Here is a 25,268-nt window from a genome sequence, read left to right as displayed (position 1 = left end):
AGGAACACACCCACACATGATTTATTGTTAGAACTGTGACATCTCAGCATCTCATTCAGACCGCTAGGAAGGCATCTGGACGCCAATTAGGCCACAGGCTGAGGACACTGCTGCTCCCTCATGTAAATTTACATGGCCCAACTTCAAGGCCCTCTCAGTATAATAAACACACACACACACACACACACACAATCCTGGCTTGCGCTCAACACTGATGCACACCAACAATCCCAGCCATCCCAAAGCGCAGCACTTGACCCAGAGGCAGAGCATTGCATCATTAACTATTCATCTCTTTCTCAACCTATTCAGTCTCCTGAGATGGACAGTGACCTCTACAGGGAGTGTCATGCACACTTAGACAAGATGATGTTTTAAAACTAACTGGCTAATACTGTAAATAAAGAAGATCTGATGGACATGGGGTCTCCATGACCTTTCCTCTATTACTCTGTTATTATAACTTTTTAGGGGCTACGCAGTAAAAAACAAAAAATGCTGACCACTTTGGAGTGATTTCTCCCCAGCCCCCTCTCCTAGCTCAAACCCTGCCATGCACATCCACCTCCACCCATGCGCAAAACCATGACTAAGCGATATGTCCTGGGGGGATGTGTCTATTGTTAGAAATGCCATGTCGCCAAATTCTATGTGTAAAAATCTGCATCTCCACGAGCTCCCAGCTGCTGCTGCCTCACCCCAGGTCTGTGAGGGGGGGCTTGTCCCTGCCCCTGCGGTAGCACAGGAAGATCTGCGGCCCCATGAGCGTCCCAGCGTTGAGCTCCGCGGGCAGCCCAGAGGGGGTGCTCTCCACACAGGTGTAGCCGCGCGGCACCTCCTCGCCCTGCGAACGGATGACCACCGCCACGTCGGTGATGGGGGCCCTGCCCTGGCCAGCGGCCGCGGCGGCGGGGCGGTGGCACGACTCATCGGCCTGCTGGTGAAGCTCCTCCTCCAGGGGCTTTGAGGAGGTGGTCAGGCCGGCCACCACAAAGTAGTCGGCTACGCGAGGGCTTTTGTCCTCCATCATATCCCATCACCGGACACAGAGAGATCTGAGGGACACAAGAGGAGACAGACAGGGAGTGAGAGGGGGACAGTGATTGAGTAAAAGAGACAGAGAGAAAGAGAGAGAGAGGGAGAGAGAGAGCCAGAGTGACAAGTTAGGCAAAGAGACAAATGGACAGAGACAGAGACAAGCATAGCAAGTTGACAGAGAGAGAGAGAGAGAGAGAGAGAGAGAAAGACAGAGAGAGAGACAGAGAAAGAGAGAGAAAGAGAGAGAGAGAGAGAAAGACAGAGAGACAGAGAAAGAGAGAGAAAGAGAGAGAGGGAGAGAGAGAGCCAGAGTGACAAGTTAGGCAAAGAGACAAATGGACAGAGACAGAGACAAGCATAGCAAGTTGACAGAGAGAGAGAGAGAGAGAGAGAGAGAGAGAGAGAGAGAGGAGAAGAGGAACAAGAACATTGGAGAGAGAAGAGTGCGAGCACGTCAAGGCATTTAAGAGTGAGTGGGACACACACACTTGATCTCTGCACATTCATTAAGGAAAGTTTGCTGAAACTACACAGTCTCCACTCTGCAACGTCTACTGGTCCACAGTGAACAAACAGTACAGGAGGAATAAGGCATACCGGTTTTGGGGGTAATAATGGTTATATAAAAAACAAACTTTGTGATTCCATGAAAAATGGAAAGTCCCTGATGTGAAAGTGGAAGTGTGTATGATGATATTGAAAGCCAGGTACTGAGCCGCTTGGTGGGGCAATCACTGTGAGCGCAGTGTGTGTGTCAGCCACAGCAAAGGATGAGGAGTTTGGGCTTGTTTGCATGCGGAACAGATTCCTGTGGTTTCCATATAAAAATAGCCCTAAACACAAAGCGACCATGGCACATACTGCAACATGCATCTCTCTCTTCCTTCAACACACACCAGCACACTGACTCACACTCCCCCTCTATGTGTCTCTCATAAACACAAACAAAAACACACACAAAGACACACACACACACACACACACTCACACTCACACCACAGCTTTGCAGAGAGCAGTTTGAAGTGAGCGAGGGCATCTGGAAATAGTTACATTCCTGGACTCCAAAAGAGCATGAAAGCATATTTGAAATTATGCATAAGAAAATGCTGTGTCCCCTCTGCGTATGTTCAATTCAGTTCTGCTATGGTGAGTGGGATATGCATATTTTAGACCATTTATTAGCGCGGGCCCTAGTGTCTCCCCCTGAGTAGAGCGTAACCGTGAGCAAGAGGAACAGGACACTAACACACCAGACAGGTCAGGTACTCTTTAGCAGTGCAGAGTGGAGCTATCAGTTCCTCAGACAGTGTCACACAACACAACTCTGTTTCCCTGAAGAGGCTGACCTGGAAGAGTTTGCGGTCAGCACATGAGTCAGCCCCCTGCCTTTCTCTTCTCCCTGTGTGTGTGTGTGTGTGTGTGTGTGTGTGTGTGTGTGTGTGTGTGTGTGTGTGTGTGTGTGTGTGTGTGTTTTGTGTGTGTGTGTGTGTGTGTGTGTGTGTGTGTGTGTGTGTGTGTGTGTGTGTGTGTGTGAGTGTGTGTGTGTGTGTATGGGCATGCGTGTTTTCAGTGACCTGAGCTTGCAGGACAGAGGTGTGTGTGATTGAGTGTGTGACACAGGCTCTCTGCAGTAGCAGAGCAAGCTGAGTGACCCCTGAGCTCTGCTTTCTGCCCCCCCTCCCTCAGTTCATGTCACCCAGGCGCTAGTCTGCCCCGTGAGAAGCAGCTACCTCCACAACACACAAGGCCTCTCCTTCCTGCGCCATTCCCTTACATTCCAATCTATTCTATTCCATTCAGCTTTTTTCCCACCTATTCCACTCTGCAGTGTTCCACACCATTCCATTCCTTTACCTACCATAACATTCCAATCTCTTCCCTTCCTTTCCCTCCACTCCATTCCAATCCAGCCCTGTTCTTTCCTCTTTTCTCCCCTGCTCTGTTAGTGGGCACCAACCAACGCCCAACACAATCTCAAATCTTTTAAAGCGTCAAACATAAGAGACTATACTCTCTGTTCATCACTTTGTCTGTGTATCCACCTTTATCTCTGTTTCTTTCTTATTCCACCTCTTACTTCACTTCCATTAACTTTCTCCTCCCCCTGTCCCAGCCTCAGATATTCTTAATGTCTGATACTCTGTGTTTGTCATTACTCTCTACAACAACAACAACAACAACAACAACAACACCTTACATTTCTATATGTTCATAGTGCTTTTCCAGGTGCCTGTGCACTTACTGTATGGCTCCCTTCTTCAAACTTACAGTTTGGTCCATCAGTCTCCCCTCTTTGTCCTCACCCTCTCCTCCTCCCCCCCACTCTTCCGCTCCTCTCTCTCTCTCTCTCTCCTCCTGTCTTTCCCCTCCCCCCTCCAGGTCTCTCTCACTCTCTCCTTTCCTCCTCCGTGCACATGGGCTGGCCAGCCGTAAAAGCAGATGCTCCTGGCCGATGCATCATCATCACCACCATGGCCACTGGTCACGCGACTCCCAGCGAAGGCTTAACGGCTTAAGCAGAAGGGGAAACTGACCCCCTGACCGGCTCCTAGATGTCTTAGCCCCCCCCCCCCCCCCATCTCTCTGGGACACACATCACTTTGAAATACAGCTGTGCTCACGCCAGACAGCACCACAGGCACTGAGAGAGCATGTGGAGGGACAGGAAGTGGACTGTGAGGAGGATCCTGTGACGGTGGGACTGGCCAGGGCAGGCTGGCCCTCTTGGCACAGGGGTGATGTGCAGGCCAGACCTTAAGACACTAAGACACTAATCCTCCTCAGGGCTCTAAGTCTCCCAGGGGCGGGGCCGAGGGGAGCTTTTCTGAAAGCCACTCTGGGCCTGAGAGCCATCGAGCAGGGGAAGAAGGATCAATACACACACAGACACACACACACGCGTATGCACTTTGCTCTCTCTCTCCCAATGTTCCTCTCTCTCTCTCCCAATGTTCATCTCTCTCTCCATCTCTCTCCCAATGTTTATCTCTCTCTCTCTCTCTCTCTGCAGCCAGCCACGTGAGTTGCCTCTCATGCACTCTTACACACACGTCACTGTCACCTCACCAGGATTCTGATTCAGCCCACTCCACACACACACACACACACACACACACACACACACGCACACACACACACACACACACATAAATACACTAATGTGATCTACCCACAGAGTGTTCCTCTGATGCTATGTGAATGCATCTTAAAATACTGACGCTGGAAACTGAATCAGGACCCTTGTGTGTCCCTTGTCGTTACGTGACAGATTTGGGATTATATATAGAGATAATCTCCCGTCTGCAGCTTCTCCAACGCCTACTGCACGATGCTGCGTCGACCAGGCCCTGCCCCCTCAAAATTATAATCCTCACCATGGAAACACGGCAAAAAAAATTCTCCCATGCAGATGAACTGTGCACAAGCAAGAGGAAATATTCATGTTCACTCTAATCAGTGGCCAGAGCAGCTGTGAAGGCTCGGCTGGTTCGGCTACCTGTTCACGGTTCATTTCAATATAGCAGTCTGACATCAGCCTACCTGAACACAAGGCTAACTGTGGAAGGGATATTCTTCTTTATTGTGGTTGCTAATTGTATTGTATTTCCTTATACCAAGTGTATGATGGTGTTTTATTAACTAGTAATATGGATTAAATAGAATGTTTGTTGCTTGCCTGTGTATTTATCAATAAACTTAAATTTTAAGAAAAACAATGGCCGACTGGCCAGTGGCAAGTAAAGACCATGCAAGCTGGTTGGCCAGTCACTGGTCCAAAGTTTTTTTCCACAAGTCACCATCACGAGTGATTCACCTGTGATTCTAACTGGTTGAAGCTAAGCATGTGAGACTACTGAAATAACGAGGGAGCAATGTAATGTTTCATCACAATATAATAAATGAACAGTTTTGTGTAAAAGTGACTTTTCTGGGCCAGCAAATATATACAACAGACCAATACAAATCTGATGTACTGGCCCGAGGGGCTAGTGCCAGGACAATGTAACATTGGACTCTGAATAAACCTCATGTGATCAAATGAATTCTATAAGTGTAATAAATGAATTCTTCCAAGTGAACTCCGTTTAGTTTGCTGGATCGCTGGATTGGAAGCAGGATGAGGGCGGTGCACTACGAGGGTGTTCATCACTTTGAAGAAAGACATGAGACATGACAACTAAGCCTGCATTTCCCGGAGCAACACATCATCATCACACTGAAAACTGCTCAACTCATCTTTCCATTCTTGCTTATGTAGAGGTTTTGTTTTCCTTTGTCTCTTCTGCTTTTCTTTACTTGTGCCCGTTGAGACGTCAATTCAAAGGAAGTTGCTTCTAAAATTAAGAAACGCCATGGCAACGTCATCATCCACACGCACTCAGAGCCTGTGCTGGAAGTCTCCGGAAAGAGCAACGCTTTCATCACACGATCAGCATGGATCTCACGCTACGCCACAGCGAGCCAATCATTCAGCTTGCTCGAGAAAATTACACTCCGTTTCAACTTGGAGCCACCAGCCTCTGGCTCGACCATTGAGGGAAAAAAAGGAAGTCCTCCTCGTTGATTAGGACGCACAGCTGAGAGGAATGACAAGTTTCCTGCAACTCTTTCCTAAATCTGACTCACTGCATTTCACACACCACGCACACACACCGTTTCTAAGTAACTTTTCACAAGAGTGTCTGTGAGTCATAAAATGACAGACACCATCAATTTAACATGGGTGTGAAATCATACCCATGCACTTGACCTGCTGAAGTTCAATACAACCTATTAATCATGTTTTGGATTCACCTATTTTTCCTGTATTGAAGCGCAAATTGAATGTGCAATTATGACACCAAAGAGACAAAGTCTACAGAACAATTGGCAAAGCTGTCAAGGCAATGTTTAGAAAAGTGTGGCTGCTTATTCTATTGTACTCTCTCTTTAGTGTTAATCTCAGGTGTACACAAATGCATCACTGCACTGGGATCCCCTCCAGACGAAATCCCAGCATACAGATCAGACAACAGAACAACAGTGGGACGGCACAATAGCCTCCTTCTCACAATGCCATTGTTTTCTCTAATTGCTAGGAGCGCCTCCTCCCAGTTCCCAGAGTTAAGATAAGCAAATACCCTCTTTTGTCAGCTGAGCTCCTCGGCTATGGGCCTGGGGAGCGAGCGGGTAAATGGATGCATCTGTCAAACATGATGAATGTGATATCATCCAGTGGTGTTAGACCCCGAGGGGCCCGAAGGGGCGCTGCCCCAGAGGCCCCTGCTGAATCAGGCCGGTGAGGCGGCTGAGCGTGAGGAGGAAGGGCCAGTACTGTACCGGGCCAAGCATCTGGTCCTGCTTACCCTGTCGAGGTAGACATTTGATTCCCTCTTTGCCCTGGCGCGCAACAGGCCGACTTCCTGAATTTTTAGGAAAGGAGGGGACTGGGCCCGGCTCGCTGTTCCCATTCCAAACCCAAACATCTGCACGGCTGATCTGGGCTGCAGAGAGGTATGCATGGCCCTCACGCCCGCCAATACACAACAAGCCAACATGCTCAACAAAACGCCCTGCCGTGTTCAGAAGGTAAAACCGTAAAACAACTTCACATGAATGCATGTAATACCTGCCAAGACAATAACATTGCTGAGGACTCTAATAGGAAGCTGGGTCTGTGGGCACAGGCGGGCAGGGGCATAGGGGGGCAGGGGCATACTGTAGGCGGGCAGGGGCATAGGCTACCGCCTGTCTTATGCTTTTCTCCTTCCTTTCGTTCTTAAATAAACAAGAGGAGCAGTGGGATCCTACACACATTTCTCATCGCGGATACCCAGTAAATGCTGCACTCTGTGTTGACGTTGTGTTAAATGATTCATTATAATCAACCAAATCATCCAAAGCCCAACGCCTCAGGCTGCCTGCTCTGCCGGTCTACAGTCAGCGCTGGATAAGGAGAACATGACAAGCACCACCACTAAAGCTAATTTAATCATTCCATCACACAAATAACACACAGAGACAAATGGGCACGGCATGGTATATGGGTGAGATAAAATGACCAGTACTGTACATCACACATTGACCCCAACAGCTGCAGCCACTCAGTTACCCATGTCTGAACATCAGAGTGGTTTGACACTTGTTATGGTGAGGGCGTGGAGAATCATTGTAAAGTGCATCTCCAACAGCCGAGTCCTGTGAAGGCATGACTTACACGATACTTAACCCTCAGGTCAGGAATGTGCCAGCTATTAGGGCCAAAGGTTCCTTATATCCTGAGCTCACTATGAGCTTGAAGCACAGCCCAGGTGGTGTTGTGGCAATAGGAAACCCCACTCAGCAGAGATGACGTGCAGGATTGCGAATAGGGGAAATCTACTGTAAGATGTCGTGTGGTCTGGCCTGAGTGTATGCAATCTGAGGGGGAAGCCACAGCCTGGCTTGGCTTGGCTTCAGGCAATATTGGGCTATTACACTGCCACATTCACTCTTGCTTACAGACTATACAGTAGTCGTTGGACTGTGAAAATAGCCGTATAGGTGTAAGCAAATGTAGATTGTGAAAATAGACGGTTTGGCTTGTAACAACCTAAACAGGCATGAAACACAAATACATTTCACATGAATGTCAGAAATCCGTTAGACACGGCGCAGCCAACGAGCACCGCCAAAGTGAGCAGGCTGTCAGCTTCTCTCAACTACCAAGCACTGACCCAGCGCTAATATTACTCCGTGTCTATAGGCTACATTAGTTATTGTCCACGATGCTATATAGAGGCAGACCTAGTACGTTGTCAGTCAGACACACATTAACTACACTGGATGGATATAGACCACTATAGGGATTTAAAAGCAAATTCGTGGTAGTAGCCAAGCACATTTCAAAGAGGCATCACTGTCAAACAATTGCGTCTCGGTACCTAGGCACGAACATGAATGTATTTTAAATGTGAACAGCCACAATGGGCTATCCTATTCCGTAGCCTACCAAACATTGGAGGAGCTGATGCCAATGACATCGCCCTAATGTTTACACTACAACCATTCTATGGACGCCTTGCAAATTAGTGGGATAGCCTACATCGATACAGCAAATATAACAATTATTAAGAACATTTAAGCATTAACCGCATTGATAATAAGCTAGATCTATTTGATAAATATCGAATAATCGTACTTACATTGCATGAAAACGTCGGTTGTTTACAGATGGAGCGCTCTTAGGCACATTGTCTTTCTTCACCGAATCGCCGTTTCAAATCAACTTAGCCTAGCTGAAGCCTGCAACCTATTATTTGTCAAAAGACTGTTATGAAAAATCCACCATCTTGATATTGTACAAAGTGCGTCTTTTCTTCAGTTTCTAGCTGTCGTTGGTACAGAATACGTCCTGGTTAGAATATGAGAATACACATCTGTATTTCCAGTTGGTTGGATGCGCTTGTCTACACTGAGCGCGCAAGCGCTTATCAAACCCTGCCATCCCTACTCGTGACCCCGCCTACAACTACAGTAGCCTACGTCACACATTATATTTAATACACATTACATTTATGATATTGGATACCTCTGTCTGTGTTATACACACATTCACTGATATATTTAGAGTGAAAACAAAGTATAGACAGAGTGTATATTTATATTTAAATACTAGCAGGCGTCATATTTAGATTTGATTCAACTTAATTGTGCAGAGCATAAGTAGCCTACAAAAACAACGAAATGCAGTTTGCCTAACCAGAAGTGCAATGTGATATACAAAGTATAGACAGGAAGTGCATAGACAGGACAAGAAATATAGTGCCGTGTGATACAGTTGGTTTACAGAAGGTGGTTTAGAGTAATACAAATTAAATATAAATATGTGCAGTGTATTAGCAGTTACCTTATAAGAGCAGAATAAATATGAACAACATACAGATATGCAATGTAGTGGCAGTACCATTAGTAGTAATAACAATATAGATATATGCAGTGTATTAACAGAATATATTACAGAAAAACTGATATAGCTGTCAGTTGCATTAAAGGGGAAACTTCTCCGTCCTTTTCATAACACATTGGAGGATTCATTGCTGCTAGACAATGGGAAATACTTTTGTTATAACCCATTATCAAAAAAGTAGGCTAAAACCACTGTATGAGAAAAAAAAAAACTCACAACCAAACAACAACAAAAACTAAACCAAAGTGAATTTTCAAGAAGGAACGGTTTGCCACAAGTAACCACACACGAGTGTGACTAGTATTTGCTGGTGTTCAGTGTCATAAAGTTGTTATTTAATCATAAACTCAGCTCTCTACTGCTCCCAAGTGGTTATTGACACCAATTACACTTCAGAGGAAAGGGGATTTGGTCTATCAGATATGGCACAATTCCACATTGAGGTCCATTGCTTTACCAGAGGTTGCCCATATCCCCCTAAACAATGATGTATATTGAACCCAGTTGAGATGTTTTGTAATAATAGTATATTGAACCTATTTTGAATATTCATCCAATTGTGTAATTTTCTTCTTCAAACAACACAGCAAATTAGGCAACACAGCAATTAGGCCTTGGTCTTCAGCAGAACATCCCAGTGCCACAGGCTACATGACTGGGATATTATTACTACTTATTTGCATTCTTAAAATCTCTTGTTTCACTGTGACCTGACCTGAACATATTTTAATATTGGATGTGTACAGTATGGCATTCACTCAAAGTGTAAAGAAGACAGACTGCTGTGAGAACAGTGAGAACAAAGCATCACATCACTTCAGTATTTGAAGTTACAGTAATGTGCATTTTTAGCCTATCTATCTACCCAGCTGGCCTCAGACAGATAGCCCCCCCCCCCCTTTTTATTCTTGCTCTGTAAAGAACTGAACACAATTGTTGATCAAAGATGTGTCTCTGATCTCTTTACTGGAGCTGACAAAGCACCTTAAGCATGCTATGTATGCTTGTATAGGCCTACATTTATGAAATGTAATCCATATTTGCAAATAGTTCATGGACTGAGCAAAAAAAAATCAAGAAATCCTATTCAAATTTGCTTCCACAACTCCCATTGGTATTTTAGGTCATCATACAGTAACTACTTCTAGTAGGCCTATTTGACATTAACTCACAGATTCTGGTATGATGCCTGCTACTGTAAAGTATACATGCATAATTAAATAAACCGGATACCTAGCCTACTTGCAATATTGATGTTTCATTGACTGCATTGATGTGTCACCAACTAAAATCAAGTGTGTGGAGACCTGGTGTGGGTGATGGGCTACGGGCTACACTGAACATGGTCAGCGTGGTTTGAGCTCAGCGTTGAGCTCCGACTTACATTGAACCCTGTCCCAATCTGCCATAGATATGCCAATCTGCAAACTGCAGCCATGAGTACCTGGATCTGAACAGTTGCACACTTTCCTTTTCCTTGCCATGGTCCCTAGCATTGGATATTCCTGGCGCCCTATACCTTATAGTCTATGGGAGATTTTAGTTTAAGCTAACTTGACATTGCAACACATTGCAGTAGCTCGCTTGGTGTTTTGGAAGCACATGTGAAGAAACAATCATAGGAAAGTAGCCTACAGTACACGTAGCCTAATCTGGCGCCATTTGGGCATTGTAGCGACGTTCTAGATATCGCACAAATGCACAGGTGAAGACCAAAACGTTAGGTTCCACCGAGATTTGAACTCGGATCGCTGGATTCAGAGTCCAGAGTGCTAACCATTACACCATGGAACCAACTCAGCTAATATGGGGGAATCATTCTTTATATTACTCATGAAACGGTTCTGTTCTTAGTATCGGTTTTCACACCTTAAAAAATACCAGCGGTGGCACAACCATACACAAATCGCATCGTCGGCTGTGTGGACAAAGACAACGCTTGTTACTAAATGTGTTAGGCTGAATACTGAGGAAACATTTTGTCTTGTTCTCTGCCAAGATAGGTGAGAACAAGATAGAAAAGATAGGTAGCCAATCCATACACGGTCCAAGCATTGAACATCCATACTGAAACACTATATTCCCGTGCAATCTGCATGTGCTTATCTTACAATAGATCACAATATCAATGGATACTGTAACGAATGATGTAAAAGTTAAATGTGTTGAGGGCACAGCCCTAGATGATCGAACCGGAAGAAGGCGTTAGCTACTGAGGGAAAGGTGGTTGCTAACCAGCTTTAGCACTAATCAAGAAAACGCAGCAGGCTAGAAGCTAGTGGTTGAACGTGCGAGACCGCTTGATGCAGCCAGACTGTTGTCATAGCTTGTCTGCAGTGCAGTGTCAGTCGAAGAGCCACTTGTATTTAGCTCTTTTAGTTGTTAGCAAGCAAAACCCTTGAAGGTTGCATTCCCTTTGCTGAAAGATGGGCACGAGAGACGACGAGTACGATTATTTGTTTAAAGGTAAGTGCCTTGTTGAGTTCGTGTAACGTTAACGTTAGCTGTGCTATGGTATCATTAACGTTTTAACGTTAGCGTTGACCTACTGTTTTTTTCCCTCTGGGTAAAGGACAGCCAATGCTAATTTGATGTCGAAATTCAGAGACTGTGGTTTATTGTCAGTTTCTAATGTTATGTATCGAACAATGGATTTAGCTGGGAGGTAACATAACGTTAGCTAAAAAATCACAAGCAGTCACAAGTCAGCTGTTGTCTGCTATCGTTACTTTACAGTTGGCTAACGTTAGCCAATTGCTATTTATACCTCGCTGGCTTTGTTTCATACTCAAGTGTTTACATTAACGACAGCTTAGCAGACATCATTTGTCTTTAAAGCTTGATAATTAAGGTAGCCAAGAATCAACCAGCAAGCCAGATACATAACGTTATTTTGGCGTTTAACCTAATATTAACGCAGTGGTAACGTAGCTAACATTCTATGGCTAACATGGGCCAGTATGATGGTGGAAAGCTTGATAACAGGCACTAGCATAGCTGATAGGAAAGGCAGGCTGTAAAAACATCCGATTTAGCCAATTTGGCTATCCAGACATGAAACATTATCTAGCTAGCAATGTGGTGTGGTTCAACCCAACTCGTTCCACCAGCGACTGTAAAAAAGCTATTTTTGTTAACGTTACAGTTGGATGATGTTAGCGATGGCAGAACAGTTGAATGCTTGACAAAGAGCCTGTTAACGTTACTCAATACTGCTCAACATTTACGCCTATGGTAGCCAGTTATGGGGCTGGTTGACGGGGTAACATTAGCATAGATCGCTTAGCTTATGTTTACATCTAAAACTAAACCAACGTAGGGTTTAGATTGGGTAAACGTTAATTAACATCCAGTTCACAGAAGCTGGAGGAGATAGCTCACCTGACTTCAATGACTGTACATTTACACATGTTTCACACACCAAGTATAAAGCACTCAAAACACTAGCACTCTTGCTAACAGTAACTAATGGCCTAACACCCTAACCAGCAGTTCACTAGTTTGATACATTAACGTTAACGTGAATGTTATTTTGTATGATGCATGATCATTAGGACTGGTGTCGACTAATTGGCCCAAAGAATTGTGGGGCAGTGACACAGAAATTAGACTGTTTAGAAAGCACAGGGAAGGAATTTATTTTTCTGAAATTGACGCCTGTTGGTCTATAACGTTATAACATCATTGTTTCCAATTCATGATATTTGAAAATATTGAATATTAGGCCGGTGATGCACATAGATACTTATCCAGGCACTCCTGGCCTACATCCTGACTTGGAAACGATCAGCTTCTAGATGTCATGATGGGGAGTTTTGCGTCATCATTCATTTTCAGGGATGAATAAAATGGTGCAAGGCAAGCAATTTTTTTTTATTGTTAACCCGCCTCAGAACGAAATCGTGTTTGGGATTGCCAATGAACATTCAGATAGTCTCGTTTTGTTCGGTTCTTACAAGTTTGTGATTCTCTACCACTGACTGTCCTCTTTGGTCTCGGCACTATTCATTCACCCCTCCTCCCTGCCTGTGAAGCCAAAATTGAGCTTGGACAGTCCTGCAATTGTTGTCCTAGATGAAAACAGGAATGTCCTCCTACAGCGTATCCCCCTCCCAACAGTTGTCGCTATTTATACATACCTGGCCTTTCACAGATTACAAATTTTAACAGCTAACAAAGTTAGCCTGGATTGAAATGCTGCTAAGTACAAAGTATTATGCAATTAACTCCAGACCCATAAGGAAGCCCATGTCAACGTCAGCATTAGTTTCCTAACGGAAGGGGGACCGGGCCTGGGACATCTACTCTGTCTCTTGCTTATGCACCATCAAAATGGTGCTATTATTCAATTATAGAACAGGGATTCCCACAGTCACTGAAAGCTCTTGAAATAACTGGAATTTCACACAAACACATTCAAGCAATTTAAAGTCAATTAAATTTAACTGAACTTCTTGAATGTTTAATTTGATTTACTGCAACATATAATTGCTTTTCATTCATCTGGATGCTATTTTCTCCATTTATTCTTCATTATTCATGTATGACACTACAGGGACATTTGACTGTTCATATACAGGCAGTAGTTATGATTTGTGTTTGTAAAATCTGCAATGGCATCACCTTAAAAAAAAGTACCGCTACATGCCAAAGATCAGTTGTGTTATTCTGTCGTCAATGGCAAAATTACTTTGAAAATAATGTGCTTTGTGCATAAAAGCCATTTGTTTTGGTGTTGCTATAATTGTGTCAGAGACCCTGCACACCAAACATTTAGGGTTTCCCTTTATTGCACAGGAATGACACTTTTCCTTTTGTCTGTCCTAAGAAGAAAAGATGAATCAGCACTTCATTCATAGCTTTCCATGACTGATGCCTTCTGTGCTGAGTCTGTCAGGGGTGAGGGGAACCTGTAATGAAATTAGAGTCCTGCTTCATTGCTTCCTCCTGCTACAATAGAGAGGAAGTTGTGAGGAAAGGAAACAGAGGGCTCTCCTAGTGTTTTACTAGTTTTTGTTGCTGGTTTAAAAGTGATCTTTGATATTTGGATGAGTGATTTTGCTTCGATAACAGCTGGTTCATTCAAAACCAACTGAAACCAAGTCAATCCTAAAGCTTGTTGTTCCTGTACCCATTGTGTGAGTATGTTGGCTCGGAAGTTGTTGGCTAGGAATTGAAACAAATGTGATGCCATTTTTGGTTTGATTCCCCAGTGGTGCTGATTGGTGACTCAGGTGTGGGCAAGAGTAACCTGCTGTCCCGCTTCACCCGCAACGAGTTCAACCTGGAGAGCAAGAGCACCATCGGGGTGGAGTTCGCCACGCGCAGCATCCAGGTGGATGGCAAGACGGTAAAGGCCCAGATCTGGGACACGGCTGGACAGGAGCGCTACAGGGCCATCACCTCAGCGTACGTAAACACCCATTAGGGATCAGCTCAGCATCTCAGAGTCTGGGGGCCAAACAAGAAAACCCTATTTAGTATGATAAACAGTAATATGATGAATAATAGTTGGTATAACCAATGTAATTGTAAAGTTGTAATAACCAATGTGGATATAACCACTTGCTGCCTGCTCTGTGCTGTTGATCCACATTAGAAAAGAAGTATCACTTCACAAATGGGTACTAAATGAAACGGTAAAAAGATAATTATACCTGAAAGAGCATCAGTGCATGTGAGGTGTATGTGTAAAAAGTGCTGTTTTATTTATTTGTTGTCTGTTTTCATGTTGTTGTTTACCTCAGGTATTACCGTGGCGCTGTGGGGGCCCTTTTGGTGTACGACATCGCTAAGCACCTGACCTATGAAAATGTGGAGCGCTGGCTGAAGGAGCTGCGGGACCATGCCGACAGCAACATCGTCATCATGCTGGTGGGCAACAAGAGTGACCTGCGCCACCTCAGGGCGGTGCCCACAGACGAGGCCCGGGCATTCGCAGGTGAGAGGTGGCACGGTCACACGTGCACATATGCAGGTGTACACTTATGGTGAAATAATCCATCCAATCCAACTCAAATGATCCATCTTTAATCGCATTTCTTTGCTTCACGATAATAAACATTCTATCTAGACACAATTGATTGATCTTTTTGTTTACATGTTGGGTCACTATATATAGAACAATACCAGTATTGCATCAGTTACGTCAGTGCAGATAAATGTGGTGCTTTTTCGCTTGGTGCATTTCTCAGATCAGAATTGAAATTCTCAAAACTACTAGTTCAACCTCCACATCATCTAGTCACTTGTGCACATCATAAAAGCAGTTTCTCATTATTATGACCGCCGCGCAGCGAAGCGAAGGTCAGACTTTTTTTTTTCTTCTTTTTTGCATGCCCAAATTTCCGTCAAGGATTCCCGGGACACTGAAAGACCGGGGTACATGAAACTTGGTGGGCATGTAACCCCACATGTATAGCATGGAACCATCGTTTTTCGTTTTGATCTGTAGCCCCCCCGCTGGACTGGACCCCCCGAAAGGAGGGTAGGGCAGACACAGTTTTCTGTGAATATCTCGAGAACCGTAGGGTTTAGGAGGACCATTTTTTTTGTATGTTGATCTCAAGGGGCCATGTCAACCCATTCCATAACCACTCATTTCATGTATAGCGCCACCTAGTTAAACACAAAAAAGTAAAAATGAGGTGTTGTAATCGCAGGTATCTGTGACCTAACATAGTCAAAACTGCACGAAATTGGAAGTGTAGGATCATTATGACACCCTCTGTATGCATGCCAAGTTTCGTGGAATTCCGTTCATGGGGGGCCACACAATAAATTAATTTATGTTACTATACATCAACTGGCCTGTAGGTGGCCGGAGACAGTTTTCTGTGAATATCTCGAGAACCGTAGGGCCTAGGAGGTCCACCCTTTTTATGTATGTTGGTCTTAAGGGGGCATGTCAACCCATCCCATTACCACTTATTTCATGTATAGCGCCACCTAGTTAAAAATTAAAAAGCAAAAAATTAGGTGTTTTCATCACAATATCTCTGGCTGACATGGTCAAAACTGCACGAAATTAAAAGTGTAGGATCATTATGACACCCTACGAATTAGGGCTGGCATAAACGATTATTTTTTAAACGATTAATCTAGCGATTATTTTTTCGATGCATCGATTAATCTAACGATTCATTTTTTCAGTCCGATTCGATTTCGATTCGATTATCGATTATCTCCCCATTAATTCACTAATAGCAACTTATACATGTTTATTTACATATCTGAATGAAAATAAAAAACATGAATTCTTTAACATTGCAATATATGTTTATTGCTCTTAAGATTCCAAAATAAAAGACTATACAAGTGCAAAGTAATGCATTCTTAGTCAGAGGTAGCATTCAATAAAGTTCAGTAGGCCTATGTCTAATTGAGTGCCTGTCATTTTAAGACGTTCAGGAATCCTTGCAATTAACATTAACACAGTTAAAAGTGTGTTGATGTGTGGATGCAATTCATAACGTAGTTAGTTCAAATAACGGTTCGTATTTCTCCTTTGGACAAGCCCTTTTGAGTCTTGGAAAACACTTTTCCATTTACATCGGGATTTTGCAAACATTCAGAGTCAATAAAATGAGCCCTGCATGAATAACGAATACAAGCAGCTGCAAGTAAGCATGCTAAACTTGACATCCAAACAGTATTCTAACGTTAGCTCTGAGATACTGCTTGATTGCATACTGTAACCTAACTTAGTTTAGTCTCCTCAATGTACTATGTTGTGATAAGACCTTAGCAGAGTTTACTTTAACTTTAATGCAGCAGTTTTGAACAAGCGCAGCATAGTCACGATGCTAAGCGGATTTAATAGCAATTTAGCCCACTGTGTTCTATGCAGTCCTTCTATGTGGCAACAACAATCGTGAATATTTTGTTAAATGCTCATGCAGAGGAGGAGCAGCGGGCGAGGAAAGGCTGTGTGAGTAAAAAGTGCAGCTCAATGAAATTATTTTATCTTATCTTTAATTTAAATAGTAGGCCTACAACATAGAACATCAATGTGTGGTGGCCGGTTTTGATTTCGTGGTGCCCAGCCACAGATTAGTCAACGTATGGAAAACACTGAAGGTGTAAAATTAAAAATATTTAGCAGCAGACGTTATGCTTGACGAATCGACGCTCATATTTTGCGTCGACGTATTTTTTGCGTCGACGTCATCGATTACGTCGACGCGTTGTCCCAGCCCTACTACGAATGCATGCCAAGTTTTGTGTACTTTCGTTCATGAGGGGCAATAAAATAATTTATGTGTACATTTAGTGACGTACACCAACAAGGATTCCCGGGACACTGAAAGACCGGGGTACACAAAACTTGGTGGGCATGTAACCCCACATGGATAGCATGGAACCGTCGTTTTTCGTTTTGATCTGTAGCCCCCCCCCCGCTGGACTAGACCCCCGAAAGGAGGGTAGGGCAGACACAGTTCTCTGTGAATATCTTGAGAACTGTAGGGCCTAGGATGACCATTTTTTTCCGTATGTTTGCCTCCAGGGGTCATGTTAACCCATTTTCAAACAGATACACACGCACACACATACATTCACAGTAATCATACGTATGACACATACTCACACAGTAGACATATGTACGCATGCATGCACATGCACAAACACAGAAACATACGCAGGCACACACACAAGCGCACGCACACAAACACCCACACACACACACACCCACACACATAAACATGTACACGCACACATGCACACAAGAATTTCTCAGAATTATGAACAGGCAAGATGGGGGTGGGGTTGTATAAAATGAATTTTACATGTGACATGTTTTGGTACTTGTTGTCTAGCAGATACCAGTAAGAATTGAGTGTGGATAATGCAATTTAGTGAGACAGTTGGAATCATATAGGCCTTTCAGCGTGATTTATTTTTGTGGAAAAAATGTGCTGGACTGGGCGGCGGTCATATTTTGTACCGCTCTGCGGTACATCTAGTTTAGAATGCTTTGTGACAACCATGCAATTCATTGTGTACAATTGTCTGTGTTTTTGTTATATTATCAATACCTTAAGTCATGTTTGTCAAATACATTATATTGGCTCTCTACTGAATAGTGTTCTGAATAGTGTTACCTGCCAAATCGTATTGGCATTAGTTAATTGCTTGAGTCATTACATGTAAATGTGTTGAACCAGTTGTAATACATAATCTGTCAAGGATAATTTTGCCATTTCTGTTACACAATTTTTACAAATGACCTCAGGATTCATGAATAGCTCATGTGGTTCACGAAGGGGGAAGTCAGATCAACCAGTTCTCTAAGCTCAGAAGTGCATCTCATGAATCATTGCTTTGCATAGTTCTGCCAACGGGGTGTTCCTTATATTTATGTTTCTAATTTTGTGTATTTTTACCCTATTGTAAAGAATTGCCATTCTGCAAAACACACCTCTGCTCTGTTTGACAATACTGTAGGTCTTCCTGTCTTGTATGACATTGAATGACATCATCTGGCAACAAACAGTATTGTAAAAGTATACTGTATAAAGAATAGCGTAGTGCATTTTCAGTCACTGTCATCAAAGCCTTACCCATACAGTAGTTTGAGTAAGAAAATACTGTACACAGTAAAATATGGTACATACTAGTAGACATGAAAGCATGACTACCTGTAAGCATTTTGACTATCTTGTTTTGCAAGTGCAAGGGTGCAAGTGTAACAGTAGCCAGCTGGTATGTAGCTGTGGCATATATAGATTGTGTAAACCTTCCTCTCGAAGCCGTAGATGGGAGGGAGTGAGGGAGTTAGGTTTACACAGTGTACATTAATACAGAAGAACTGAAGAGACATGAGCGCTAGCAGCCTGGGCTTTTAGCTTGATTGCTAGCACACTGGACTCCTGATCTGAAATGCTACTTTTTGCGGGTTCGAATCTGGGCGATTGCAGGGCTGAGCCGCATTGTTCAACACAACGCAGGTTACGCTGGTGCCGTGACCCGGACCGGGAGTAAGGTTTAGGGCGGTGAGTGTAATGACCCGGACCAGGAGTGAGATTTAGGGCGGTGAGTGAGGTTTAGGGCGGTGAGTGTAATGACCCAGACCAGGAGTGAGGTTTAGGGCGGTGAGTGTAATGTACCAGACCAGGAGTGAGGTTTTGGGGGGGTGAGTGTAATGGCCTGGATTGGGAGTGAGGTTTAGGGCGGTGAGCGTAATGACCAGCTGGTACATAGCTGTGCAGTATGTATGTTGTGTAAAGCTCCCTCCCGACGCCTTAAGAGACGTGCTAGTTAAGAGCAAGCAGCCTGATTCTTTTAGCTCGATTGCTAGCACACTGGACTTCCGATCTGAAGGGGCTGCATTTTGTAAGTCTGAGTGTGGGCAAATGCAGGGCTGAGCCACGCAGTTCAACGCAATGCAGCTTACACAAGGACTTGTCATTCTGATAGTGCTGACATGTTTATTGGAAAAGCTGTTTGCCTTGAAGACATTAACTTAGTATTTTGAGCAAGTTACATGCTTTTGCAGGTAAACCTCTATGTAGTGCAGTTTATACTTGTGTTTGTAATTGTTTTGAGAAATGCACTTACTGTTGTGTAATGGATCGAGAAATGCACCAAAATGACTGAGTAAAACATTTTATGGCTGTAAGTTATGTTAAATTGGTAACCAAATTATATTTGTTCAATTATATACAGTTATAGTAAAGTATACATCAATCAATAACACACACTCTTACTGGAAAAGGGTCTGTTGCACATATATCTGTGTGTGTACAAACATACACTGGAAAGGTGTTTAATTCTATGAGCAATAGGTAGGAGATTTCACACAGTGGTCGATCAACAACCAAGCCTATTATCGCACATTCCTTCATTGGTGTTTCGTTGAAATAGGCCCACGACAACTCCAGAAAGCTCAACAATGGTGTCTGGTGTCCCGGACCCCCCCTTCTCATTTCATTCATGAAGTAAAGACAACTGCTTTAGAGCTTTTTTCGGTGATCATACTCAAAAACCGAAATATAACAGAAGTCTTGTTGCTGACTTTGTTCCGAAGCCTCTAACACCATCTCCACAGGTGTGTGCTTGGCACCTTTGTTCCCTTGCTTCTGCTACGAATTGTTCCTACTTTAAACGTCTTCCTTTTATTGCATCTTCAAGAGGAGTAGTTCAATAGCTCAATAAAGTAGATGATGCGCTCACACTCAGAATACAACACCATGTCTGGTAGTCACAAGAGTCAAAGTCCTTAACGTCTCTGCAACAATATGCTGTGGAACTTGCAATTGCCTTCTGACATCTACCAGGAGTTTCCATACTTGTAGTTGCCCTGTCTTCCTATTTTGATTATTGCCATTTTCCTTAACTTAAGAAGAAATTAAACATGAGTAACAAAACTAAACACACAAAGGCACAGCTCTGAACTCTATCTTTTAAATGAGGTGGGATGAGTGTATACATGGTATTATTACATAGAGTTGTATCAGACATAAAAGTAACAAACATTTCATAATTTTTGAAGATTATATAAAAAATATGTGTTTGTGTATGTTTTATGTGTATACAGGGCTTACATTATGCTATCCACTGGTCTTGAGTGCTTGAGCAGTTAAAGTGGACTTAAACTTTGATCATTTGGTTTTTAGAGAAGAATGGCCTGTCCTTCCTGGAAACATCGGCCCTGGACTCCACTAACGTCGAGACGGCCTTCCAGACCATTCTGACAGGTAAGAGCCCTCAGCAGCACTGACCCCAAGGCTAATATCTGTATCTGTTTCTGAAGTGAATGAACAATAACAAACAGAGGGTGAAAGGGGGCATTACATTGATGGAGGTGTGTGTGCGTGTGCGTGTGCGTGTGCGTGTGCGTGTGCGCGTGCGCGTGCGCGTGCGCGTGCGTGCTGGTCTGAGTTAGTAAGGGAGCACTGTGTGAGAGGAAGGTACAGCGAAGGACAGAGGTGGATTGTGGGAGAAGGCCGTGTTGGCTGAGGGCCAGGCTCTTGTGAATGAGTAATCAAAGCTGCCATTGGTCAGAAGGATCCTCCGAGTTCCTCCGGGCGGACGTGATCGCCATGGAGATGTGTTCTTCCAACCCTGCTGTGTCACCCACATCTGTTTTTAATGCATCACTGCCTGCCCGGCACAAACAAACAAACAAACAAATGGTAAACTGCTGGGAGTGCAGGACTACGCGATGCTCATCTCCGACCGGCCACATGTGCTCTTAAAAGAGAAGTGCTGAGGTTGTCACCCTCTTATGGTTGACACATTTAGAGCCGCTCAGTGTCAACTTGCCTGGGGTGAAAGGATGATTGATGGGTCTCTCTCTCTCTCTCTCTCTCTCTCTCTCTCTCTCTCTCTCTCTCTCTCTCTCTCTCTCTCTCTCTCTCTCTCTCTCTCTCTCTCTCTCTCTCTTTTTCTCTTCTCCACAGAAATCTACCGCATCGTGTCCCAGAAACAGATGTCGGACCGCCGAGACAACGACATGTCTCCTAGCAACAACGTGGTGTCCATCCAGGTGCAGCCCACTGAGAACAAACCCAAGATGCAGTGCTGCCAGAGCATCTAGCAGCCACCCCTTACTCCCACCCCACACACACGACACACACACACACACACACACACACACACACACACACACACCATCCCAGCCCCCCTCTCCTCTGTAAGACTGCTTGGGTGCCTGGCTGCAGCTGTGGTGGCGGGCAGAGGCACTCCGACAGTGTGGCCAGGCCTGAGCGGCTTTGAAGGGTCGCCACCTGCAGTCTCTGGACTGACTGAGCTTTTAAGTTTGGGGCTTTTAGTTTTTATTATTATTATTATTATTAATAATATTTTTTGTCTGTTTTATTTTCTGCCGTTGTAGGCTTTTTATATGGCAAAATTTTAATAATCATACGTGCTGATCTTCACGGAAATGTCTTAATATATATGATTTGTTTTTGTTTGTTTGTGTGTGTGTGTGTTTGTGTGTGTGAGTGTGTTTGAGAGTTTTGTTTAATATTTTGTTTTCAGCAACATGTGGTATTTGTCCATGCTGTTTGTCTTATGAGAGGGCAGGCCCTGATTTGTCTTGTTGAAAGGCCACAGAGTTGGAGAGATGAGGGGTAGGGATTCGGCCTTGTCCTGAGTCTCCGCTCTCTCATTTACTCAGTTACTGACCAGCTTTGATTGGATGGATAGCTTATTCAGTGCTGACAGGTTCTGATCGGATGGATCGAACAACAACAACAACAACATGCAGAATCGGTGTGTGTCAGTGTGTGGGCTGATGGTAATCTGGGGGGGGGGGGTGTGTGGGTGTTGACCCTGGTAGTTTTTTAAAGACACAAATTACGCTTGCTTGCTTGATCACGCTTTTGAGAGCTTGAAGTCGAAGGTGTTGGTGGTAGCAGCAGCAGCAGTGAGGGTGGTCTTTGTTCCATCTGGGAACTGCGTATGGAAGGGCTTACAACCCCACCCCTCCCCCCCCATCCAAGGCTTCCTGCCCATGCATGTGGAAGGGTTTACCCCCCATCCAAGGCTTCCTGCCCATGCGTGTGGAAGGGTTTACCCCCCATCCAAGGCTTCTTGTCTCAGCTTCGCCTCACTTGGTGGGTCATATGCGTGTCCACGTACTCGGCGTGTGGCGGCAGTGGTTTCAGTGCCTTTCTCTACGGAATGTCACAAGGGGACGAGGCCTTCTGATTCACCTCTAAGGCTTCGCTTACCGCAGGTTCCCTACTCTGCTTATCCCAATTCCACCCACCCACACCCACACACACATACACACACTCAGACACACACCCCTCTCTCTGGCCTCCCTCCCTCCCTCTCTCTCTCCCTGTCTCTCGGTCTCTCTCTCTCTCCAACCTCAGCATGCTCACCTTATATCTTGATGCCTTCATCTATTCCATATTCTCTCCATCTCTTTATCTCTCCATGTGGATGCCGTAGTTCCCCATTATGGTGTTGCCTCTGCTATTTGAGATGCATTTGCACAGAGAGCCCCTCGTGTGCTTAGTTTAGTACTGGAAGCAGCCCCCTCTAACTCCACTCGAAACTTGCTTGATTTTCATCGTTACTTAGTGATTAACGTCAGACTTGTTTCCTCCCATCTTTACTGGAACCCCCTCATATGTATATATATGTGTGTGTGTGTGTGTGTGTGTGTGTGTGTGTGTGTGTGTGTGTGTCTTCGTCTGTTTGCAATATCAAAGCCTTGAGATAATGTCCGTCCTGACTAGTTTGTACTTCACAGTCACTGAGGTAGAACACTAGCTAACAAATACACACCCAGCCCTTTTTATTTGCAGTGCCAATGGACCATTAAGAGCATTCATGTATGTATTTATGTATGTATGTATGTACATATGTATGTATATACGTACTGTAGCATAGTTGAGCAACACGTTGTAGTCTCTGTGCTGTTGCCCAATGTATGGTCACATCCTCCTGAGTATGCCTTAGCAGACGACTAGGTCACTAGGACACTCAAGACCAATGCTGACCAAATCTGGCCCAGTCTCAACACGCGCTCACACCCTTGCAACCTTCTACACCTCTTAATGAAAGGAGTTTGGAGTGGTGAAAGAATGAAAGCAGAATGAAACGTCTTGTTGTCCAGCCTTCTACACAAAAATAGCACCTTGTAAAGGTGCACTGCATGAGGGTGCAAGTGTGGGCATTGGGATTGGGCCAGGACGTGCTGTGGTCAGGTGACTGATGGGAAGTCCAAGGCTGCAGACCTGTGTACAACTCTGAATCCGACACAGACACACGGCCTTGGTCTTCCCACTGACTTCAGAAACGAGAGGCTTTACAGAACAGCACTACAGTGATGACTGTCTTATTTTAAACCTGTGTCTTCGTATTTATCCAGTGTCCTCTTCACTTCAGCTATAATGTATTGTATTATGGATCCTCTCCACTTAGAATTATGAATTAGCTTCAAATGTACCACTTGAATTGTTTTCAATAATAGTACCCTGTATTATAAACAACGGTTTTGTCATGATTTCTTAAGTTTATTATCTATCATTTCTAAATCATGCATTCCTTTGTAACTAGGTTAGCAAAATGCCACTGTCATGTGACTAACAGCTCTTTTTAATGGTGGAGCTGTCCCAACCTAAAAACAACGACCTCCATCTGACGGTGGATGTTATCTGTGATGACTGAACCAGTTCTGAGTTATGCGTTCCTGCCTGCCTGAAAGATGTCATGCAGCAGGCATGAAGTGCTTTTATATATCGGCCTTAGAGAGCCATTCTTGCCCAACGCCCCTTTCCTCTCCCGCCTTTTCCCAAAAGGCTAAGGTCCAGAGTTCAGTTTCATTAATTGCTCATTAAGGGCAGTTTTCAAACAAACTGAAAAAAGTGCTTCCTTGTACCGATACTCACATTAAATAGCACTAAACATTGTTCGAGAATAAGACTGACTCTCTGAGATTAAGAATATCTGTGGTATAGTCCTGGTAAAAACGTTAAGTGTTTTAGGTGGTGTTGGCATCGACGTGACTTGGGCAGAACCACTAGGCACAGTTTGGACACGTCAGGCAAGCGTATGATTGTAAGCCTCGGGTGTGTCTCTTGGGAAGGCTAAGGCAAATCCATTTGAATGTATGTCTGACCTGAAGATCATCGCACCCTTAGACCCCCTGGAGGCTCGTAACAAGCTGTGAGAACGGTGCGTCCTGTTGTCGTTGTTCCACCTCTGTGTTGGCAGGGCTTTGCTACAGGCAGATGGTCACAGGAGAACCTTGATAGTGGAACATGTGGATTCTACAGGGTGTTGAGCTGCCTGTGGCGGGCAGTGCTGGTGATGGGATGGGGGGGGGGGGGGGGGGGCACAGATGGCATTGTCTCGCCCTGTTCTGCCCAGACTACTGCAGACCGCCTCGGTGTGTCCAAACTAGTTTATTTTCATTTTGTTATGCTGTGATTGTCAAATGATCTTTCACATATTGCCTCTGAAACGATTATTTTATGTTATATTTTTATTGCGTTTGTTTTACGTTTGCGCTGTGATTTCTTTTTTCATTTCTATTGTTATGATTATACTATTTACTCTCTTCACTGTAATTCCAATTTAAAAGTGCAAATAAAAGAAAAGACTTCAAATGGAAGATTGTTTATTCTGCGTACATTTTGTTCTCTTGGCTGTAATCAGTGGGAAATACTGCTACTACAGTTACGGCCTACAATTACAGCCTTTTATTCTTCTGACGTCTATTCCATAAGCTTTCACATACTTAAAGATAAGTGTGCACTTAATTATGCATGTAAAACAGTACAATTACTGTAACCTAAGAGTATAACAGAACATGTATATAACAAAGTAGAGGGCCACATCA

The 25,268-nt window shown here is 44.1% G+C and overlaps 2 protein-coding genes and 1 non-coding gene across 5 annotated transcripts in view; 1 reads left to right on the top strand and 2 right to left on the bottom strand.

Moving 5' to 3' along the window:
• The window catches only part of dennd4a (DENN/MADD domain containing 4A), a 51,205-nt gene extending 42,758 nt beyond the window's left edge, over positions 1-8,447 (bottom strand). For both annotated transcript variants that reach the window (XM_076266660.1, XM_076266665.1), the window contains exons 1-2: positions 8,202-8,447; positions 699-1,055 (exon numbers count right to left, since the gene is read on the bottom strand). In XM_076266660.1, the coding sequence (XP_076122775.1) occupies positions 699-1,030 (332 nt within the window). In that variant the 5' untranslated portion in view covers positions 1,031-1,055; positions 8,202-8,447. The remainder of the gene's footprint in view (positions 1-698; positions 1,056-8,201) is intronic.
• Positions 8,448-10,687: 2,240 nt separating this feature from the next.
• trnaq-cug (transfer RNA glutamine (anticodon CUG)) lies at positions 10,688-10,759 on the bottom strand. The gene has a single exon. It is a non-coding gene; the product is annotated as a tRNA-Gln (tRNA).
• Positions 10,760-11,214: 455 nt separating this feature from the next.
• rab11a (RAB11a, member RAS oncogene family) lies at positions 11,215-25,040 on the top strand. 2 transcript variants are annotated; one of them, XR_012982653.1, is made up of 6 exons: positions 11,215-11,431; positions 14,179-14,374; positions 14,713-14,906; positions 20,581-20,661; positions 21,367-22,413; positions 22,457-25,040. XR_012982653.1 is itself a non-coding variant. In XM_076266589.1 (5 exons), the coding sequence occupies exons 1-5, from the start codon at positions 11,392-11,394 to the stop codon at positions 21,501-21,503; spliced, it is 648 nt and encodes a 215-aa protein (XP_076122704.1). In that variant the 5' UTR covers positions 11,215-11,391; the 3' UTR covers positions 21,504-25,040. The 2 variants fall into 2 exon arrangements, 1 of the variants encoding a protein (XP_076122704.1); XM_076266589.1 differs by having other exon boundaries at positions 21,367-25,040.
• Positions 25,041-25,268: the final 228 nt, after the last annotated feature.

This window comes from Alosa pseudoharengus, unplaced genomic scaffold (genome assembly GCF_046254945.1).
Source record: "Alosa pseudoharengus isolate Yale_2024_CS ecotype anadromous, Long Island Sound unplaced genomic scaffold, YU_APseudo_1.1 YU_APseudo_1.1_scf_10, whole genome shotgun sequence".
Taxonomy (NCBI): domain Eukaryota; kingdom Metazoa; phylum Chordata; class Actinopteri; order Clupeiformes; family Clupeidae; genus Alosa; species Alosa pseudoharengus.
The sequence above is the reverse complement of the archived record's forward strand: the minus strand, read 5'-3'. Positions and strand labels throughout refer to the sequence as shown.

Coding starts and splice junctions, on each gene's coding strand:
- rab11a (XM_076266589.1), top strand. CDS start 11,392: ATGGGCACGAGAGACGACGAGTACGATTATTTGTTTAAAG. Junction 11,432..14,178: donor GTACGATTATTTGTTTAAAG/GTAAGTGCCTTG, acceptor TTGATTCCCCAG/TGGTGCTGATTGGTGACTCA. Junction 14,907..20,580: donor CGAGGCCCGGGCATTCGCAG/GTGAGAGGTGGC, acceptor TTTGGTTTTTAG/AGAAGAATGGCCTGTCCTTC.